This window comes from Lutjanus erythropterus, chromosome 12, assembly GCF_056507025.1.
Source record: "Lutjanus erythropterus isolate fLutEry1 chromosome 12, fLutEry1.hap2, whole genome shotgun sequence".
Taxonomy (NCBI): domain Eukaryota; kingdom Metazoa; phylum Chordata; class Actinopteri; order Lutjaniformes; family Lutjanidae; genus Lutjanus; species Lutjanus erythropterus.
This window is the reverse complement of record NC_139328.1, coordinates 13,295,058-13,318,569: the sequence shown is the minus strand read 5'-3', so window position 1 is coordinate 13,318,569 and position 23,512 is coordinate 13,295,058. Positions and strand designations below refer to the sequence as shown.

General features: G+C 39.0%; 2 protein-coding genes across 2 annotated transcripts in view; one reads left to right on the top strand and one right to left on the bottom strand.

Annotated features, from left to right (window-relative positions):
- The window catches only part of LOC146317710 (phosphatase and actin regulator 1-like), a 66,803-nt gene extending 43,640 nt beyond the window's left edge, over nucleotides 1-23,163 (bottom strand). Inside the window, exon 1 of the mRNA XM_084732248.1 lies at nucleotides 22,940-23,163. Within this exon, the coding sequence (XP_084588374.1) occupies nucleotides 22,940-23,051 (112 nt within the window). The 5' untranslated portion in view covers nucleotides 23,052-23,163. The remainder of the gene's footprint in view (nucleotides 1-22,939) is intronic.
- On the top strand, nucleotides 291-7,323 carry LOC146317711 (uncharacterized). The gene is made up of 7 exons (XM_084732226.1): nucleotides 291-415; nucleotides 609-808; nucleotides 2,973-3,074; nucleotides 3,154-3,249; nucleotides 3,414-3,524; nucleotides 4,681-4,804; nucleotides 4,911-7,323. Exons 1-7 carry the CDS (start codon nucleotides 391-393, stop codon nucleotides 7,160-7,162), a joined length of 2,910 nt encoding a protein of 969 aa, XP_084588352.1. The 5' UTR covers nucleotides 291-390; the 3' UTR covers nucleotides 7,163-7,323.
- Nucleotides 23,164-23,512: the final 349 nt, after the last annotated feature.

Sequence of the window (23,512 nt, the reverse complement as noted above, 5' to 3'; positions counted from 1 at the left end):
TACGTTTGTACGTAACGACGTAATGCGTATACTTCCCAAAGAGAAGTTGGATGTTAATATCCAGAAGGGATACCCACACCCGCGAAGGATATCGCGAGAGTGAATATTTTAACCGAAATCATGATATTTTCCTAACCCTAACCAACTGATTTTTTTATTCCTAAAATTTTCCAGATATTTATCACACCATAAAACACAATACGTTTGTAGAATATGTGCAATAAAGAAACAAACCGTACAAGCCTCGCGAGAATTTCGCAAATCAAGAGTTCCCTTCTAAAAAGAGAAGTGGGATGCGTCAGACGTGGCTTCCATGTTCCATAGTCAGACGCTTCGATGTTAGCGAATACCTGTTTTCATTGCTAAAATTATTATGTCCCGAACACCGAAATGAGCAAGATATTAACGGACCATGGTGAGTGTCCAACACTCAACTTAAACTCCGCATATGCCGGGTTGATACGAGGATAACGTTACAAAGTGATGCTTTGGGAGAACTTCAAGGCTAATGTTAGCAGGATAACACTGCAATAAATGTGTCGTTTATTTTAACTGTAGCGGTAGGTTGGGTCTGAAAACCTTACAGTTTTATTGTTTGTTTCCTCCAGGCTTCCTTCCCCTGTCCTCGCTCCGTCTCATCGTCCCGCCTCTGCAGCTGGTGTGTGCAGCTCTGTGGGAGATAGTGGAGCAGGGAGCTGTGGTGTATTACGGTCTGCTGGAGGAGTTCATCACCACAGTGCTGGAGACGGTCCCTGAACTGCTCACCTACACTGAGAGAGTACAACTAGTCCTGGGCCTCCGTGCAAAGGTGAGAATAACATGCTACATGTCTTATTAACTCTGTGAATACCAGTGATGGAATGCGCCAAAGTTCATTTACTCAAATGCTGCACATTTTTAGTTACTTGTACTTTACTTGAGTATTTTCTTCCCGTGCCCTACTCTACTTTTACTCCAAAAGCACAGCTGTGATGGTTATTTGATAAATCCACTGACAGATTATTAAATCTGAATTAATTTGCAACTGTTTTGATAACACTACATGGTTCCATCTTCGCAGTTGCAGCTTTTCTTTTAGTTTTTAATAATTTAAATCAAATTAATGAATTTTGCACTATTAGTTGGACAAAACAAGCACTGTGAAGGTGCCACCTTTCTCTCTGTGTGATTGTGATGGCTCGGCCTGATGTGAATGAGGTTGTAATTATTGACTTATCAAAAGATGTATTGCCATCACCTCAGTAACTTTTGCTAACCTCAATATTGGCTGTTGTTATGGTTGTGTTTTTATTTTTATTCAGGATATTTTTTTCTGGATATCTTTAAGAATTAAAAGCTTGTTGCTCTGTGAAAGGGTGTTTTTGCTTTATTAAGCTATTATATTATAGAATAGAATAGAATATATTTAAAACTAAAATAAATAGGTAGCTAAAACAAACAGTATTAAAATAAATAAGATATAACAAAGAACAAACACACAACCATGCATTCTGTCATCTCTTGATTGCACAATCCCTTATTGCACTAGCAGCATGTATTACATTTTGGCTTTATTGAGTGTGGTTATTGCTGTGGGGTAGAAGCTGTCTCTGAATCTGTTTGTCCTCGTTCTGATTGATCTGTACCGTCTGCCTGATGGCAACAGTTCAGACAGGGAGTGACCAGGGTGTGAAGTGTCATTAGTGTCATTATAGTGTTCTTGGCTTTTTTGAGACAGCGGGAACTGTGCAGTTCTTCCAGAGTGATCATTCACGTGTGTATGTATGTATCATTACATGTGGCACAAAAATGTCTTAAAATTACAATAATATTTTTTATTGCACTTATTTTTGGGACAACATATAATCCAATAAAATTGGTTACATTACAGGCCTAGTGGCAGCATTTCTCAGTTCTTTTCAGAATAGTTCAAAAATAAGTCAACCAACACAAGTAATAATAATCCTCTTATATTAGTATGACAGTCATAGAGGACATTTTTTCTGTATTGAGTACTTTTACTTATGTTTAAGTACATTTTATTGGTTATACTTACATACTGTACTACAAAGTAACATGTTCAATGCAGGACCTTCACTTGTAACATATATCTACAGTGTGGTATTAGTAATTTTACTAAAGCACAGAATCCGAATGCTTCCTTCACAATTATTTTTCTTTTGTGGAGGAAGTACTAACCGGAGGGTGCAATATGATTTTGAGATGAGAGATGTGGGAGAGGCACTTACTGCAGCTGTGGATTGTAAACTTAGTGAAGTTACGCAAGTACTTGTGCAACTGTGAGGTTCAACTTTGAGATGATCATGTTATGCAGATTTACAGATTATTATGTAACCGACATATCATACAATATTAATAATATAAAATTACATAATAATCTGTAAAGCTGAACAATATTAATCTCTTTAGGAATGGCACTGTACATCTGGTAAATCAAATCTGGTTAATCAAATCCCATTTATTCACAAGTTGGATACATTTCAATAAAAGAGGTTTTGTAATGGTATATGTTGATTATTATTAGGTAATATTTATATGATGTCGTCCTTGATAATTCTGACTTTTATATGATAATACTTCCAGATACATATAACATCATAGATGTTATAGATAAACTATTCTATATCTATTTGTAAAAACTTCTGAGAGCTCCATTGTTTGTTTTTGGGGCAATGATTGATGGGTAGTCTTACCTGTTAACTTCTAGCAAGGGGATGAACAACTCAGTTCTTCCTTACACAGTTCACAGTTCCCTTTGAACCGAACATTTCATGCTCTCTATAGTTTGGAATCTGACTTAACGTGGCTTAATGCAGTCCTCTTCACAGATAACTACCAGGTGAACGGAGCACATCTGTCATGACAGTTCTCAGTTGATGTGCTGGGCTACGCAGGGCCACACCTCTACATGTGACAAAATGTTGTCAGATAAAGGCGTTACTAAATTGTTCTGTCTCTCCTTATGCCACCAGGTGGTGCTAGAGTTGTGCCGCAATGATAATTTGGCCAGCTCACACGCCATTCAGCCTCACCTGAGCAGAATAAACACCTATATCTCAAACCAGGATAAAGAGGTCAGTGCTCTTCTTAAATGTCATTCAATCTTTGTGTCGTTTTCATTTATTTATGTGCTTCTTTATTTGCTTTTTTAAGACTTCCAGTTCTGAGGTAAAAGCATCAGTGACAAACTTCTTGAAGCTTGTTCACACTCTTGTGGATGATCATTGTCAGAGGGATATCTTTTATCAGGTGAGTTGGCTCCTTCTCTATCATATATTATCATTATTGCATTCATTATTAATCAGATAATAGCTTGAATGTAAGGCTCAAGATCTGCAGTGGCATCAAAGGGGTTCCTGCTGCACAACATTAGTTTGTTAAATATAATGAATGCTTTTCTCTTTATTCTTTAGAAAATCTTCCCAACAGTGTTTGGCCCTAAATATGACTCAGCTCTTCAGACTCTGATGAGAAAATTTCTCCTCAATCTCCAGAAGCTGCTGCCTGTTCCAAACCTCGAACAAGTAAGTACATAAGAAACAACAATCCTGCAACATACAAAGAAATAATAAATTATTTTTTAAAAAAAGCTATAGATATGTAACAGTTTCATGTATGCAATTGCAGCTATTAATTGTATTTAGTGTGTTAGCAATATGCTTGTAGGTAAACACAGAAACAATTAAATGTTAGAGTGTGATAATTGTAACTTTATACCTTTGCTCTGTTGATTAATAGAAAATTCAGTAATGCAGTGGTGCGCTGGAAGGTTGCAGCAAAATTTGTTTTGTTACCTTCTTGCAAAACTTTGTGTGGAATCAGCGTTATATTGGATATGAGATATCCAGTGGGTATCGTTTCCCTGCTTTTATTAACTTGTGAAGTGATAATATTTATATTGAAGCATATAATTGTGGTTACTGGAAGAGAAAGAAGAATTTGCAATCCCTCATCCCCATAATTTTCCCCTTCTATTTGAGATGTTGAGAGACATTTTGGGAAATGTAGAAAAACATTAAGTGATGCAGAAGTACAAAAGGAAATTAAAAAGTACTGTTTGCAGCCCTATTTGCATGGGACTAGTATACCCACGCCTGTGTTTTGTGCAGTACATTCGCACGGGATAAACAGAGTCTGTATGTTGCTAAAATTTACTCATTCCCGGATTTGTCCCCAGATGAGTGAAGGCTCTGCGTTACATCAAGCGGAGCTTCTGTTCCTCAGCAGCTGCATTAATAATATAGAGTTGTTTTGCCTGCATGTGTTACAAGCTTAAATACACATTTGCAGTTAAACTAGTCTGCCATAAGCACTCATTTTAAACATCAGTCTGGCTAATCTCACAACACAGCTGTTAACTGCAGTTCAGCATATTATGAGCCACAATCAAATTTCATATTTGTTCAGTTGTTTGCCATTAGAAAACAGATTAAAGATTACAAACCCAAATTACAGAAATGCTGAATTACGTGGCAAATTTTTATTTTAAAATTACTGACATTACTGACAATACAGGCATATTTGCATATTCACAATCCTTAAAAATGACTAAAGCTCCCCAGGTAATACTGGTCCTGTGCAAATAGGGCTTATGACAACATAAAGCCTGAGATGTAGGAGGATGTAGTTTGAATGTAATAATATCTGATATTGATTTGAACTGTTCTGTTCTATTTCCAGACTTCCCTTTGGCTCAGTCTCTCCCCTTCTATCTTGAAAGAGTGTGTAGACTTCATGAATCAACCTGAGCCCCTCAACACACTCATTCAGCATCACAAACATCATGGGCACAAAGTTCCACAAGGTAAAGCTTAAAGGATTTTTCACACAAATTCCTGATTAAACTTTGTATTCTTCATTTCTCTCATACTGAACATAATTTGTGTTTTGCTTGTCTTTTTTTTCTCCAGCGTTTCCTTCTAGCACTGATGATTGCATCCTTTCCAGTCTGTCCTATCTCCTACCAAAAGTGGACAGTGACGAAGGAGACGCACTTGCAAAATCTGGATCTACGTGTGCCTCACAGGAGTGGCAGAAAGAAAACTTTAAGGGAATAAATTCACAGTCAATGAGGAATGTAGCAAGAAACGGACAGCAGCATGTCGATGACCTGACTGAAGATCAGGGAGCCTCTGTTGAAGTCATACTTCAACCTTTTGATGAAAGTGAGTCTAATGACGAAGACAGCATGGACAAAAAATGGCTTCACCGTTTGAAAACTAGCAGTAGGACATCCTCAAAAGCCTTCAAGTGTCTTGTTTGTGGCCAAGACTTCAGTTCCCTGAACAAACTGAAGAAACACAAGACAACACACAGCGGCGGCTCTACCAACAGAATGAGTCACACAAATTCTGCTAGCCGAAGTAGCTTCTTTGAGAAGATAAATTTACATCCTAAACCAAAGACTTGTATAGTGAATAATGCTTCTAGAAGCGAGGCTGGGCTTCCATCCAATTATCCGTTAAATTTGAAGAGTCCTCCGAACTTTTTGCAGTCAAACGATGACTATAGTCTTGTTTGTCCTGTTTGTGGCAAGGTTTTCACGTACCGCAAGAACTTTGACAAACACCAGAGGAATTGCGTGGTCGGTAGAAAACGACAAGCAGCAACGGACCCACAATCTTCTATAAGCTTAGATCCTCAGTCCAGACCAAACCTTGTTGATATGACCAATGAGTCTCTCCCCAGTGAAACTGAAACCGGGCCTTCAAATGCTGTACCCAAGGAATCAGTACCTCTGGACTCTCCTCAGGAACGAACGTGTAAAAGAAGCAGCCGTGTCAAACAATGCTCCACATGTGGGAAAACTTTTACCTGCTCTACTGACCTAATGAGGCACATGAGATGCCACACTGAGCAGAGTCCGTACCTTTGTTCCAACTGTGGGAAAGACTTTGATAACTCTGAGGATTGCGAGACACACCAAGGTAAATGCAATGTTTTAAACCAGCATTCAAAGGACAATTCCTCGAACAACACAACTATAAAGAATCAGGAGGATACAGTTGTTTCAAGCGGTGTAGGTCAGGTCCCAGCAATCACAGATGCACCTGCCAACTCAGAGGCTACGCGGACGTGTAAATCACCTCTGACGTGTCAGGAATGTGGCCAGAGTTTCACTTACTACAAGAGATTCGAGAAGCATCAGAGCAAATGTTCCAAAGGATCTCCTCAAAGGAAAAGGCGAACAAATAAGAACCATTTTGTTATCACTGCATGTAATTTCCGATCAGCTGACAATACCGACGGAAGCTCTGAAAAAAAGGAGATTGAAACTGCAAAAATTCCAAACTCCATGGACCAGGCAGATGGCTCCCAGGTTAAATCTCAAACCATCAAGTGCACCATGTGTGAGAAGAACTTTTCTAAAATTGTCCTCATGAAAAAACATTATTCCAACTCACATAAAGTCACAGGCTCATACCCCTGCCCTTTGTGCAAGAGAACTTTTGTGAGGTTGTGCGAATTGGTTCGACATCAGCAAAACAAAAAACTGTACCAGTGCGCTGCCTGCAAGAAGTGTTACACAAAGCCAGGACTGCTGAACGATCATGAAAAACTACATACCGCGAGCGCGACACCACGCGTGTGTGAAACATGCGGGCAGAGCTTCAAATTTCTCGCTCATCTGATTCTGCACCAGAGAAAACACAGAGATCGGCCGCCTCATGTGTGTTCATACTGCGGGAAACAGTTCAGTACAAAAGACTACCTGAGAGCGCACATGGTGAGGCACACAGATGGTTACCCATGCCCAGTGTGCGGGAAGAAATTCTATCAAAAGACGTACCTGAAATGGCATTTGTATAAACACACGGGGCAAGAGCCGTACCTCTGTGACACCTGCGGGAAAGGCTGGCCGAGCGCAGCTCAGCTCAAGCTTCACATGATTCAACATACAGAGGAAAGGCCGTTCAAGTGTGATGACTGCGGCGTGTGTTACAAGAGGGAATCCCATCTGATTGCTCACCGTAGAGCCAAACATATACAGTTGAGGCCGTTCGTGTGCGAGGTTTGCAGCAAAGCCTTTAGACTGAACAATGAGCTGAAAAAACACATGATGGTTCACACGGGAGAGCGGCCGTTCACGTGTCCGAGGTGCGGCAAAACATTCACGAGAAAATACCGCCTCAGGGAACACACTAAAAAGGCATGTATGTAACTTCATGCTGTTAAGGATTCATGTGCCATACTGACTTTTACCACCACATACAGTACATGTACCATGTGTTCTGTCATCAGCTACTTTTCAATGCTGTATATGTATGACAGCTTTTATAATAAAACTACAGATATGTAAATAAACTACAACGTTTTGTCTGATATTGTGAATGACTTTCATTCACTGAGTTTAAAAAATGGCTCCGCTGCGCAGACTTTGTCGAATCAAAGTCTTCTCTAAAATGTGCTGATGTCTACAAGGTTTCCCCAAGGGCCACAAGGAGCTCAAGGCTGTGTGATAGAAGCAGGAGGAGGCAGAATCACAATTTGGGTGATCTTGGTTGAATCCAGAGACAGTCCAACAGAAAAAGCACAGGAAGAATGTCAGAGCAACTGGTGAAAAACTCACAGGGCTGCATAATACTGCAACATCTGTTGTGACGTGCTTAAATAATCCCAGAGGGCACATAATGAATGCTTTGATAAACTCTGCTTGAACCTTTGCATAAATGTGAGTGGATCTGAAATGGCTCGTCAACACAAAATTCATGGACTATTTTGATAATCGATTTAACTGTCATACATTGTGGGAGACTATGCAGCATCTTAAATGTGAGGAATTTACAAGGTTATGAAGTGAATTTAATTATCATACTACAACAGAGGGTTGCACAACGATATACAAGATCGAGTCCCCCATATTGTACTCACAGCAAGCAAAAGTTATATATAAAAAAATTATAAACATTGAAATGGGTGAATGAATAATAAGTAAGACACAAAACAGTTTACATGGAGGAGTGAAGATGAATTCAGGAATTTCTGCTGCTTTTTTTGCTGCTCTTCATTGTTTTATATTAATATGAATCAAAAATCTTTGGGTTGGACTGTTTGTCGGACAAAACAACCTCTGAGCTAGGGCTTTTTAACGTGTATTTTGGATTTTGTGGCGAACTGTCCCTTTATTTGTTTTTTATTGTGTAATAAAATGATTACAGAGTAAGTGGAGACAAGCACAGGGACACCTACACAGCCAAAGGAAAACACTGGATCAGCGAATGAACCGTCTCTTTAAGTGGTTAAACGATCACTAAAATCGTTAGTGAGTGCCAGTTTCAGCTAATCGATTATGCAATAAACTCTTCCAGCAGCAGTGTGTACACGTTTAACAATGTGCAGTAGTCTGCGTTGCTCCACCAGAGAGCAGTGGTGCTCCAGGGACTGCCTCAGTTTCATAAGCCAGAGTCAGGCTGTATTTTATGAACAGGATCTATGAGTTGATTCATTCAAAATACCAACATGTAAAAAAAAAAAATCTATGAGAAAGCATGGCAGCTATCAAACTGAAAAAGACTTTTGGACGATAGAAGATATTGAATTGGTAATTGTTATATGTGACTAATGCTGTATCTTTGATTGGATGTGTTGTCTGAAGCATCAGACATGTTTTCTATACCGAGCCGTGTCTCTGCAGAGCACAGAGGAACCCTCGGTGTGGGATTTTCCACTTTATCTGTTTTCCCACTTTGTCTGCTAATTAAGAAACAGTGTTGCAGGCAAGGTGATAGAGGGTGACAGGCAGCAGCTTTTTTGGGGGGTGGGGTGACTATTTTCTGTAATAACTGCACAGTGGGGATTCAAGGACATATCTGTTAGTCCTGTTTAATGACAGCTGCAGGAATTTTAAAAGGGAACGCTGTATACTCCCCCGTTTTGGGTCCTTTGGAAGGGACAGGGTGTGCTCTACAAAGGCAGATTTTGAGGTAATACGGTTTGGTTTTTATGCTCACAAAATCACACTACTTGACAACAAGCTGGAGAAAATGGAAAGAGACGAAATCCCACAAAATGAGAGCAATCTTCTTCAGTGGGTTCAGCTGCACTTACTGGTAGGCAGACTGTGCCACTCCTCTGGGATGTTCTGGCTGTCTCTGTCTGCAGAGACGCACTCTGATTTTTCTCTGACTGAAACCTCCATCTGTCCTGCTCGCTCTTGATGAACACCACAGTATGGAGTGGACTATCAACTAAAGAGCTTAGGTCCCCTCTGGCCTCTCCTGGCTCTGCTCAAGTTAAGACGAATATCTCCTGGACTCAGGCGCAGGTAGCTCAGCATTATATAACCTGTCACAGTCACATCAAAGAGTTTTCCCAGTACCTTATATGTACCATGACTGCTGTCGAACTTGCAGGCGTTACTACAGAATAATTCACTATAGACCATCATACAACAATCCATACAGTATGAGTCATTTTAAATTTTCAACGCCTTCAGTGTGACCCCTTTCACTCCCTGAATTTCCCCAAATTTCAGAGGTGTGGACTCGAGTCACATTACCTGAACTCAAAACTTTGATGGAAACTCGACAAAATCAAAAAAGACTTTCATTTGGACTTTAACACCAATGACTTGTGACTTAACTAGACTTGAATTCTTACTGAATGTTACAAATTAAAATTATTCTGACAGCATATTATTTTAACATGCATTGCTTCAATGCATTGATACTACTGTACCACTGCAAATCTTTAAAGCCAAACATTTTCCAAACCAACACAGAGTGCCTTTAATTAACTTTTCAAAGCTCAGATCCTAATATTTTACTGACTCTCAATGCAAAATAACTACAATCTATATAGTTGTTACTGTAACCTTGATTACTCCTGGGAATTCAAGATTTTAAAACAGATACAGATCTTTTTGGGAATGAACATTTGTGGATGTTTCCACAAAATGTTTCTAAAGAGACAAACTGCATTGAACTGATTGCACCCTTAAATAAATACTGGTGCTATAATGAATGGTGTTTGCTTTTATCCCAGCTATGTTTTCTTCCAAATATGATTCTAAAATACTGTAAGTGCTGAAAAATGGGACGTTTTATCACTGCAGTTGTTCAGTGATGTGATGGCAAAATCAATTCTACATTGGATCTGTGGAGAAAGGATTGGAGCAAAATGTCCCTGTGGTTCAATCACTTAATTTCACAGAATTATTCTCTTCAGATCCCAGTCATCTATCCTGTAGGCTATTTAGTCTGATTCTACACAGACTTACATAACTGTCTGAAAATGTAGCATAATTTACCATAATGTTCTGTGTGCAGCATACACACACAGTACATCTCTGATTCATTTGAAAAGCTTCACTCCGAAATAAGCGTCACACTACTTGTATAACATAATAAGTAGTGTTTATTCCATATTGATTGATAGGTCAGACATGGTATGACAACTAACACTGAAATCTTTAAATGCTAAAAAGTACTGAATGGCAATGCTTGTCTAAAATGAAGGATTAAATATTATTCTTTTGTGGTTTACATTTTGCCAAAATTTTTGAGGATTAGCAAACATCGAGTGGTGTAGCTGCAGTAACCAAACATGGTGGTAACACTATGGTGTCTGTAAAGTGTATACTAACAGGTATTTAGTCCCTTATAAGATGTTTATTAACATTAAAAGGTGTTAGTAAAACTAGATATGTGATAATAATAGCTTAATAAACATGCTGATTGGTAGATTACAAGCCATTAGAAAACTATAAGAAATCTGTTAATAGATCTTAGACTGCTTAAGAATGTTACAAACACATTTATTGAGTTTAATTAATTAACCTATTATGTCATTTCTTGTTGCATTATTAAGATTTCTACATACTTTATTATGCATTTATTAGCAGTTAACTGTGCATGTATTAACAGCTCACTGGGGGTACTTGATCTAAAGTGTGAACCGTGTTTACTGAGGATAATTAATCCTTTATTATGCTCTTGATGATATGATAAAGTCATGGTTAACTGTTAATAATCACATAATAAAGGATTAATTAACTTCAATAAGCATTGTTCACACCTATGTTCAGGTTCCCCCAAAATGCTTAGCTAACAGCTAATAAATGCTTAATAAAGTATGTAGAAATCTTAATAAAGCTACAACAAAAGCTTAGTAAAGGATTAACAATGACATAATAGATATAGTTTGTTAAATTTGATAAATGTGTTTGTAAACAATTATAAGAGCTTTTATTAACATTCTGAAGCAGTCTATAAACTTTAAACAAGTTTCTTGTTAATGTTAATAAATGTATTATAGTCTACTAATAAAGATGTTTATTATGCTATTATTAACACTTATATAATCTTATTAACACATATTAATGTTAACAAGCATCTTATAAGGGACTTATTACCTCTTAACTAGGCACCTTAATATAAAGTGTCGTAAGTGTGTAAGTCTAAGAATCAGAATCCATCCAGATTTTTATCATTAGAAATAAGATACAATTTTGAAGGACTGCTGAGTGGTGCAATGCAGCTTTGATTGAATTGAATCCCTGGTTTGCAGCAGCGTGGAAGAGATTCTGACTCTGTATAAAGTCTCTTACTCAGCAGAAACGTCCTTAAGAGCTGGTGCACTATGGGAGCCACACTGGTGACGCCAGCAACAAATGCCAGTCTGTACACATTCATCATATTCACTTAATGGATGCCCATCGTTTGGCCCCCATCTGCCTCGTTATTATCTCGCTGAGAACACATGTTTTTTTGTTGTTAGATGTCAGGGATATCATCCACCAGTCCTTCAGGCAACAGGCTGGATAGAGTGTGCTGCCTTTGTTGTTTTATTTACTCAACAGACTTTATCGAACATTGCTTTGAATTCACTCAGACCAGCAGAGGTGTCAAAAGTACATACAGCCTTTACTCAAGTAGAAGTACAGATAGTTGTTGTTTAAAAAAAACAACTCCTCTTTAATAAGTAAAAGTGGAAAAAGTACATGTCTGTTTCTGTGCAAATTAAATTAAAAGCCTTTAATCCATTGAAGAATCTCTCTCTCCGTTCTCCATTTCCTTTTGTTACGTCCTGTTACCTTTTTTTTTTTTTTTATCTAATCTTCTGCTTGGTACATCCTGTTATGCCCATTATCTTGTTTTTGTCTTCTTACATCTTTTATGTCGTTTTCATCTTGTTATTTTGTTGTCGTCTTGTTACATCTTTTACATAATTTTTGTCTTGTTGCAGCTTGTCATGTCGTTTTTGTATTGTTACGTGTTTTTACATAATTTTATTGTGCTTATTATGTGTTGTTCTGTCATTTTCGTCTTGTCGCACCTTTTCCATCGTATTTTTGTTGCATCCTTTAGTCATTTTCATCTGCCATGCCATGCAATGTCATTTTTCGTCCTTTTACATCTTGTATATTGTTTTCCTCTTGTCAGTCATTGTCATCTTGTTACATCTTTTCAATCATTTTTGTCTTGTTGCATCTTTTACGTAATATTCATCTTGTTATGTAATTTCCTTCCTGTTATGTTTTTTACGTCATGCTTGTCTTGTTACAAGTTTTACATTGTTTTCATGCTTTAAAACTAAAGTAACACGCCTCTTTTGAAAATGTAAGTCAGAAAAAGTAATGCTCAAGTAAAGCACAGATATTTGAAAAATGCACTGAAGTATAGTAACAAAGTATTTGTACTTAGTTACTTGCCATCTCTGGTTGTTGTAGATATCAGGGATATTACCCACCCATCCTTTAGGCAACAAGCCAGATCCAGTGTGCTGCCTCTTTTGTTTTATTTCCTTAACAGAATTTTTTGCATGTTGCTTTAAATTCAGTCAAACCAGCATTAAAGAGTAACAGTGATTCAGGCGGAGCTCTCTCCTCCACCAGTGTAATTGCTCCTTGGTAATGCTGCCTCTCAGCTCAGATTGCAGCAGTATCTTTACCCCTCTCTGCCCAACGTGCTGCCACACTTACTATAAATATGACCCATAAGCACATCGTCATGCAGCTTTCTTCAGCTTGGGAGGCTTTTGAGAAAGGCGTTATTTCTCAGCTGGCGTGTGGAAAAGCGCATCACAGCCAGGAGGAGCCTTTCCCACACTTCCAAGTGTGGCAGAGAGAGAGATGAAAAGAAAGCAGCGAGGGAGAGAGGGATTCTGGGAAGATGCAGCTTCCTGCGGGCTCTCATAGAAGACACCTGTCTGTCGTTTTCTTTGAACCATCTGTGCTACCGAGGTTGGCAGGTTTTCTGGCCGGGTGACACTGATGGTTGATTGAACTTTCATGCAGCAGGAGCATCCAGTATGGGTCCTGGATATAGCATTGCTATTTTTTGCTCTGATTTACCCACTCATGTTTTATTCAGACCCAGGATGCCTCAGCACGCCAAGGCATACGTGCAACCGAGTAGGGAAGATGGATGCTTGGTTGCCTTCTGAGATGCACGGCTGTTAGTCCATCCTCTGATGAAATGTGTGAAATGTCAGCCATGTGCTGTGACTGTGTGTGTTTGGGAGACAGAGAACTGAAATCTCTTGCCACTAATTATCACCACTTTGTTAAACACTTTTGCTAATAGCCTCTAGTGTTGCTACAAACAGCTCAAAACATTACAGATTCAGCAGCCTCTGCACTGGCACCGGCCCAACTAGTTAATCTGAAATTCACTTTCTCTTTGAAAACCAGACTGACAGCCTGAGTTGCTGATTGCAAATTCTGCTTCATCTTGACCTTGCAGTCACATTTAGCTCTCGTTTGAATTCCAACAAAAAAACGGATCATCTGACTAGACTTTCTTCCATATGAGTGCATATATGAATCATCTCTAAGGCTGGGTGAAGGATTAATTTTTAAACCTGAGTAAATCATTTAAACCTCAGTTTAGTTTTTACTCCACTTTAAAATGTAAAATGTCTAGTATTAAATTTACTATCACACTTGAAGTGATTTAACTTTTTTCTAGAAGACAATGTAACATCTTATTATCTTATTAGCTAGTTAGTAAAGCTAGCTAGCTTGCAAAAAATGCAACAGTTTTGTTTGTTTGTTTTCCATTTATAGAACAGGGTAAAGTTAACACCCCCCCCCCCTTTTTTTTATGCCAAGTCCCAATAGCACTCTATTTTGTGTGTTTATTTGGTCAAGCATCTCCATATTGATTAAGCTTGACTTAATTATTCCAGTTCACATCAATAAACTTGGATTTACTAAACAGAGATTATAACTGTGCAACAAGGCACTGGATTTACTCATTTCAAACATGGTTTTGCTAAACTCTGATTACGACTAATCTTAGATTAAATTCATCTTTATTGGTGCAACAAGTGCAAATGATTAACAGAGTAAAGAGACACAATATAAATATCTGCACGTCCTGTTAAGAGAAGCCACAATTAAATCTGCCCCAGTGCTTGTATGAAGTGTTCGACATACTGCAAATCCACTGCCGGCACACAGAGCTCTGCAGCAGAAATTTGTCCCATCCCACCATGCATCTGGTGTGTATTGATTGCACTCTTTGGGACAGTAGTGCTTACAGTACGCAGGGATTGCAACACAGAGCAGCAGCAGGGAGAGAGAAAGAAAGAGATGCAGGGAGTGGTGGGTGGTGAATGAGTTGAGTTTAGCTTTTTTTAGCTTAATGTGGCTGCAACACAGAGCCAGATTTGAACATTGGATTGTGAGACAGAGAGTGCATGTACATTTTCTAAATACTGTGGTCTCAAACTTGCATCTTTGTACTTGACAAATTTGAATTTTAACACATTGTCTGCACCTTGTGTATGTATAAGATGCAAACACTCATCTGCAAGGGAAGTACCCTATATTATGTATCCTACAACAACTGCAATGCAGCCATGTCTGGGCTTCAGCTTCGTCTATTTGCATTCAGACCAGGTATAATGGTGGGAGCTCCAGCCATCAGCATCCCTACACCTCGACACTGCACACAGCATCCAGCTGTTTCAGCACAATTAACATATGTTAGGTGGATGTGCTGTGTTAAATGTCCAATATGCTGGAGCACAACCGAATGAATATCAAATTGTATAAGCACCATTTTAAATTGCAATATGCTACATAATTCTTAAATATAGTATTTATGAGCTGTAGCCAAATAATTCTGGCATGGCTAGACACAAGCTCTATTTAGAGAACATCTCTGACTTTATTAAAAGTAAACAAAGCTTCCCTAGATTACTGATTAATTTACTCATTTTAGCACAATAATAAAAAAAAGCCAAAACCAAAAAAAATAAAGAAAAGAAAAAGAAAATAATAAGCATGATGGAGATGGGCTTGCCTTTTCAAAGGCATATATAACAAATGGCACCATTTTTAATTTAACATGATTTCTTCTTTACACATTTCTGAGGTGTTAATCTGAATCACGAGCACATTTTTTTTGCCCAACACTTTTGGAGGAGTCGCTCTCTCTCTATCCCCCCACCCCATGGCCCTGGTACAACCACACCGCACTGTCTGTATTTACACCCCTGGATGTCCGCCTTCTTTTGAATATAATGGAACTAGATGACACTCAGTTTGTGGTGCTCAAAGTGCCAAAAAAAATTCTGTGAAAAACTTTCTGTCCAGAAATCATGGTTACTCACTGAGACTTTCTATCTACCAAACTACACCTGCCAACTGTATCACAGTGCTAGCTTGCTCAGTGGTGCTAACATTACAGTTCAGCCGAGGAGCACACCATTATTGTTCACATCCTGTGCTGTCACAAACACAAGGACGCATGTATTGTATATCATAAGTCTACAAGGTTTTTTTTGCAATAGCAATATAATCACTAAGACTGTGGTGAAAGCTAGTTCATTTCACACGTGTGTGCGGAGTAAACAGGCTAAATGCACTGCACTTCTATTCTGGCTGCATTATTAACATTGGATAGCCATTGCATCTGAAATATTATTACCAGTGCACAGTTTTATGCATGTGGAATAGCTGAACTTCTTGTTGTTGCATTTTAGATGAATTGTGTTATTGCACAGGCGCTGTGAAGTGTCAGAGTCTTTCACTTTTGCACGTGGAAGACATGTTTGTCATTGCTTGTGACCAGTTGCATTAGACTCATAGCTTTATTTTCTTTGTCCAAATTCAATGAAAAACTACATTTATATCAATTTTGCAGTGTGTCATTCTTGCTTTCATTGAAAAAAAGAGAACTTCCTCATAAAGTAATTCTAAAATTGACTGTTTCCTTAGCAACCCACACACTGGTCCAGACCCCCCTTGCCACCGTGAGAGGAAAAATCCTGAAGCCGGCTATGCCCATCAAATGTTGCATTATTGAAGTCCCCTGCAAATAACATGCCCAAATTTGATAGCAGTCACATTAATCTTAGTATGTGATTTCAAAAATTTTACTTTCATCTGTTTACACAATAATAAAACATTTAACTCTTTATATATGGTTGATTAAATCACAATATAAAAGTATGAATTTGCAGCATTCACAGCACAGCTGTACTGTAAACACTAACTGTTATTGCACCAGACAGACATTAAGCCTGTTATATTATCAACTAAGGAGTATTACCAAAAGGAGTCGAATAAGACAGGATAGAGGACACAGAGTTAAAAGGTTAGATGGAGTGTGTGAGAAAAGATGTAAGAAAACCCAACAAAGATGTCTGGTCTCTTTGGTAGGAGGATGTTAGTGGAAAATCAAAAGAGCCAGCTCCTGTAATTGGGAGAGCTTCTTGCGTGAGTGTGCAGACAGAAAGCAGATGGGGCTGTAGTTGAGCTGCTGAATGATGGGAAAATAAAAACAAGCAGACAACCTCTTCTTGTGAGACGGATGCTGTGTCAGCAAGCAACACAGGCACATCGCACTAACAAGGGACCAACACGCATGCACGCCTGGTACTCACAAACATGCACACTGATATACACACACAAATACACACGCATGACTCTGCTTTTTGGCTTAAAATTCATAGGTAAACAATAACGATTCAAGTTCCACAAACACTGTAATCTCTCAGCTGTTAGTCCAGATGACAGTGTGTGTGTGGGTGTGTATGTGAGTGCGTGTAATGATTGAAATCAAACCTGTGAAATAGGCCAACCACCCATCTACACCTCCATCCTCTAATGCTTTATGACAGGTGACACAACCGCTGATAGCTGCACAGTAAATGATGCCATTACATCGTTATGTCGCTGTGACTGTGTGCAGGGCCATTTAACTGTTGGCCAAATTAGATTAGTGCAGACGCTAAACAGGTCAATGCAATAAAGCAATGTTTCATACGTGCGCTCTGATTCCATTAGAAGCCCACAGAGGATCTGTCATTTGTATGCTACAAGCCTTGTTCCTGCAAGAGTCAAACATGCAGCAGAGGAGAGACTGAATCCCAACAGACACCAGTGATCCATGTATGGACTAACTAAGCTCAGTCTCAGCATCAGGGAATGAAGCACAGCATCAGCTGTTTAAACACTGAACAGTCAAGTTGGCTTCGAACCTTCGACTCATCTCCAAATGATCACACACACACAAACTCAGCACGCGGATCAAAACGAATTACACAACTCGGCCTCACTGAAGCAGAAGCCAGACTGGCAGTGTCTTGATTATAACTGACTGTGACTGTGTTAGATATTAAAGTGTTCTCTGCTCTCTGTGAAGCAGCAGCTCATTGATGAAAACGTGGATACAGTCATAAAATTTTCAGTGGCTCCACAATATGTTTGTCTGCTCACAAAACATTAATCTAGCTTCCCCTCGTCTCCCTCTTTGCATACTACGGCTGGTTGCACCGACCTGTTTTAAATCTGAGCTTAACTTTAAATTCTTAACTTGTGGAGTCTCTGCCAAGACATCAAGAGTGGGCTAATAAGGCTAACTAACTTTTTAACAAGCTAACAAACAATGCATTGTTTTGTTAACTTTTTAGCTAGCTAACAGTGTAACGTTTCATTACAGAACACAAAACAGCCATAAGTTATTGTGGCAGTTTACAGCCTTTTATATTAACTAGGTCCTAACAGGAGTGATGGAAAATACAGCAATATTGTACAGCAACTTTAAAATGATTGTATTCTGAAAAGAAATATTGTATATACTGAAACAACCTGCGAAGGGGACAGGATATTACACTGCATGGCAAAACTATGACCTGTCCACCTCAATACACAGGAGGCGCCGTTGTCTGAACAAGACGGCAGCAGTGTGTCGCTTCACATGGAGTCAGTAACAGCCTCTTGCACAATCACTCCTTCCATTCCTGCCCGTCAAAACAAAAGCCCCACATCTACTGCGTCACCACTTTACAGGCGGCGCTGATCTAATGGCCTGATCAGTGATGCTGATGTGATTGGTTGCTCTCAAATCACAAGGAAGGTTTTGTTGTGGATTTATTGAAATAGCAAAATTCTCATACTTTTTTTTTGGGAATTATTAATCTTATAAAGTCTGTCACAGTCTGACAACCCAAATTAGGTTTTTATTGATTTTCATGTGGGTAAGCAAGCATCTCCATACTGACTTTAAATCTGGATTTACTGCTTTTATTTCCTCGGTTTTTGCTAAACTCTTATTAGAACTAATCATTAATCTTTTTTTGGTGAAACCCAACCTAATTATGATCTGTGTAGAATATTAGGCTGTGTTTTAGAAAACATAACAAAATGAAACTAAAGCCACTGTCTTGTCCAGAGCTACACCGAGGTAATTGCTTAGTTCTTGTTTCACATCCTTGGCAGCTCTGGTCATTTATCATTATTAAGCACCTGGGCACACAACCATGAGACTTTTGGTTTCCTTGGCAATAAGCAAGCTAAATCCTGCTCCACTTCTTCTTCAGGTGGAAGTGAGTCAACAGCACTGTTGTACAAATCGCCCCCGTACCATCTTCATGCTTTGTGTGAGCTTGTTGTAGAGTAGGGGAATATAAAAAAGCGAGCAAAGAGACGAATGACAGTGTCCTGGCCATTGACAACAAGCTTGTCTCCACAGGCCAAACGCTCATTGGCAAGAGGACCTCAGAACTACAGAGGCTTATCTGAGATAAACACGCTGGGAGGCCTTTTTTTTTTTTATTCAACATTCAGTCATGCAGGAAAACACAACTGAACACTCTTGCTCTTTGCCAGCAGCGCGCGGGTTCACATCACACACCTGGGAGCTGTCAGTACAGCAGCTACATGGTCGGCCACTGAGCAGCTGCACCGGAGAGAGGCGCAGCCACTTTACGATTAAACTGATGACCCTGTGATCCAAAACCTCCAGAGAGTCTGGACTGGTACTGTCCTCGTAACACAAACTGTACTTAGTAAAACCTATTAACAGTTTACAGATGGCTTGTCTATTTTCTAATCATTTGGTTATAAAGCTATTTACTAATCTGATGATGCTGGTGGAGTAGAAGCACAGGGTATGGTGATGATTAACAGTGCTGAGTATTTGCTAACTGTACAGTACATTTTGGTTCACTTTTAGTCCAAAATGTGGTGAGATAATAAATGATAAAACTAGTTACTTGCATTTTGCTTTTAGCTGCAGTAGCTTTATTATAAGTCCCTGATGAAAGGCTATTTAAAAAGATTGCAGAATTCAATATAACTGTACTTTAAAGTAAAACTGAGTGGTCTGATGGTAAATGATAAAATATATACATTACCTGATGTTGAGCCAAGACAGCTTTGTTAGCATTTAATGTGAGGAAATGTATAAAAATAATGAAATAAGGCACTGATGCTGAATGGCTTTCACAATATTTACAAATGTTTGTTATCTGTAATCTATTCACATCATTTGCAGTGCCTCTGGGTTGATGCATCAGTCTCTCTGAAGTGGTGAAACTGTACATATTCTTAAAACATAACTTGACACTATGACTTTATGGGATTAGGTTACACTTAATGGATAATCAGTTCAGCAACATTATTTCACAGTTACTTCTTATATTGATATACGATCAAATTATCTTGAATCCAGTAAGATAAAAGTTTATTTCAGGTCCATTTGTTCGCTCAGCCTCTCTGACAGCAGAACGGCACCTGTTCCCATTAATCTTACTGGTCATCGGATATAAACATGTGTATGATAAACATTACCACAGTTGCATGACATACGAATAAGTGGGTCTGATATAAACTTTTTCGTAACTGGAATCCCAACTAACTTGATGCATCTCCATTAATCTATGAAGTAACTGTGAATTAACATTTCTTAACTGATGATCTAAGTGTAAACTAATCACACAAAGTCATAGTGACTTGATCATTTGTTACTGGTGAGTAACAGGAATTCATGATACATCCTGCACTAATTCATGCATCAACTCATCATGAGTCATTGATCAGTTAAGTATCATTTAAGTATATGATGTGTGCCCTTATTGGAAAGTGTTACCCACATGGGTGCTGACATGATTAGCTGATTCATTGATTTGCTGGCAGCTTTTCAAGTGTGATGAAGATTTGTTGCCTTTCTTTTTTTATCCGTTTGAAACTGAATATGGTGGAGATTTTTGGCATATTAGTGGGACAAAATAAACAATTCAAAGATGTCACTGGGGAGGTGTGATGTACTTTTTCATGACATTTGAAGATTTCAGAGCTGCTATATTCTGTCATTCAAATATTTCATGAAATTGTTAATCAGTTTGTTCTAATGACTTCATATCACTAATTTCTTTACCATTATATTGGGATCCTGACTTGGAGGACCTCAATCAAAAGCACCTAATTGTGACTATGAAGTTTTAATATGTGGGACTATTTATTAAGTTCATGTCTGCCATGGGTACTAATTTAGAGTATTACACACTATCAGGGGGCAGGGGTATAAGACACGTTATACTGTACGTAGACGCCACATTGGCTTTGGCCAGTTGCTATGATGCGTCAAAGTTGCTACCATATTAGCGTGGTCAAGACTGACCTGTGAATAAATGCATGTAAACAGGGGAGCTGCTGTTTTTCTTGCTTTTTCTTATTAAAAAGCACTATACTGTTTGTTTCAGTGTCTGCTGTCAGTGAGCCATGTTTTATTCAAGAGTTTATGATCTACACACAGTAGGACAAAAACTTGTTTATATTTTCTAATTTACTTACTAGATCGTCAACACTTGAATATAAAACTGGCTAATTAAAATCAGTTGAGAATTGCAAACGTTATAATGCTTTTTATCCAGAAAAACACTACTTCTACTTGTTTACAGGCCTGGCTTGCCCCGTCCAATATGGCGGAGAAGTTGACGAACAATCCATTGTGGTGTCTGCATTATTAGAAGTCATTCTGAAGGAAACAGACAAACATGCAGCAGACACAGATTTCCTCATTTGCTCTGTCGACAACCCTGAATACTGCTCTGTACACAAAATGCACACAACTGTAACTTTCCTAAAATAATAATAATAATGCTAATAATAGTAAGAATGTTTTAAAGATGAGCTTTTTACACAACAAAGGTTGCTTTGAGACAAAATAAGTTAAATTTTGCTTTGCTGGCTGTTTCTTACAGTAGTTTATTCTTGGGCTCTCCTGGGACCCCTGCCAGTAATCCCTGTATGTTAATAATGTTAGTAGGATTAGGGTTAAATGACTGATTGGAAAAAAAATCTTAAATTTGATTAATCTATGATGAAAATAATCTGCAATTAACTGTAATTGCAGCCCTATACACAGACATTCCTTTATTATCCAAAAATCTCTGTCACCTGTCAACAGCAGATGTTTAGACTGTGTATCACTCCTCTGAACTTCAGTTTAGTTAGTTTTCCATAAAGCAATAAACATTCCTCAAAATCCACAGAAAACACTCTAACCAAGCTCTTCACTTTAGTGCATTCGATCAAGCGAAACCGCAGTTATGTAAAGACATAAGATACAAGACAAAAATGACCATCTACAAACCATCCCCTCAAAACCAACATTACATGATCTATAAAATCCTTATTGAATTGGCCAAAATCCAAACACCACAGTAGAGTGCTGGCGTGGTGGTGCTCATCTCACACATTCTGCTGAGTGGATGAGATGGGTGTGACTCCAGCGAGCTGAGATGCTGGAGCAAGGAAAGTTGTTAGGACTGATATATTTAGGATCCTGTATTTCAGAACATTAGAATCCAGGGAACAAACAGCGTGGGATTTGTGTGATGTCATTCTAGTAATTACACATGTGGGCACACTCAGATCATCCCTGTGAATGAGACTAATAAGACTGCAAACATCAAATGCCTTGCATCCTGAGATTTTTTGGTAACAGTCTGTTGGATGCAGCGTGTATCTTGGAGAGAAAAAAAAACCTGAATCCTGTTGACTCAGTCAGCACAAAATGCCAAGTCACCATGGTAACAGGGGATGCAACACGCTTTGTACAGGCTGATGGAGACAGAGGACTAATTCTCCACTAGCATCATCACCGCGGGATCTATTACAACTGTTTTAATATGCGGTGATTAAAATCCACAAAACAAGCCGGATATCCCATCATCAGATTTTACAGCCACACAGTCGCACAGCTCTACGGGCTACTACAGGTCACGTTGAAGCTTCTTCATATTATGTAACTGCGTTGAATTACAGTGGTAGCAATTACCAAGCGCTGACGAAACCAAAATTCACACATGGACGACATTTAAAGCTGTAAAAAAAAATGCAGTTTATTATCTGAACTCCCTCAGTGCTTTTTGCGCCAGACACGTCAGAAACACCAGCAGCGTTCAGTCTACAAAGTTGCATAACATTTCAGGCACATTTCTGGCTGCCTTACAGGAATATTTATATTTTACTCATTAATATATTGTAAAGGGATGAATCTCAAACCAGTCCTCGTGGATATAAGCCTGATGATATGTTGTAATTTCGCGTAAAGGATGCGTATTTTAGGATAATTCAACCTCTAATCCACCCACATGAAAACATCTGGAGAAACCTCCATAAGAAAGATTTTAGGGGCAGGATGGATGGATGGATGAATGGGTGGATGGATGGGTGGATGGATGGATTACGCCTGCCTACCTGTCCGCAGGTTGAAGGAGAGTCGGGCTTCAACAAGATATGGGGTGTCGCTCTTGGAGCGGAGTCTTCTGATCGGTCTGCGGTCTGTGCTGCTGTCTGGAGTGGTCGCCATCAATTTGGACCAGTGTCCGGGGACGACTGCTGGCTGCTGGCCGACTGGCTGCTGCTGGGGGGCAGGCAGGCAGACGCAGAACCACCAGAACCACCACGGCCACTCACACACACCACACTGAGAGACTGAGAGGGAGAGAGGTGTAGCTATTGATGGAGAGGAGGAGGAGGGAGAGTTCACACACACACACACACACACACACACACACACACACACACACACACACACACACACACACACACACACACACACACACACTAAGGGAGAGATAGAGGCGTCGGTGGAGATCTGGCATGGATACAATAAGAGGAAAAACATATCAAAATCAGAATTATCTTTATTGCCATTATACTCAGGTACAACGAAATTACGCATGTCTTCTTCTCTGTACGCAGTTAAAAAATATAACCGTACAAAACATATAAAACAAATAAAAACAGAACCAGTCAGTAATTGCAGCA

Bases quoted from the DNA above. Each gene is read 5' to 3' on its own strand.
- LOC146317711 (XM_084732226.1), top strand. From the start codon at position 391: ATGAGCAAGATATTAACGGACCATG. The intron at 3,075-3,153 runs GTCAGTGCTCTT...TGCTTTTTTAAG, and splicing joins TCTCAAACCAGGATAAAGAG to ACTTCCAGTTCTGAGGTAAA. The intron at 3,525-4,680 runs GTAAGTACATAA...TTCTATTTCCAG, and splicing joins CTGTTCCAAACCTCGAACAA to ACTTCCCTTTGGCTCAGTCT.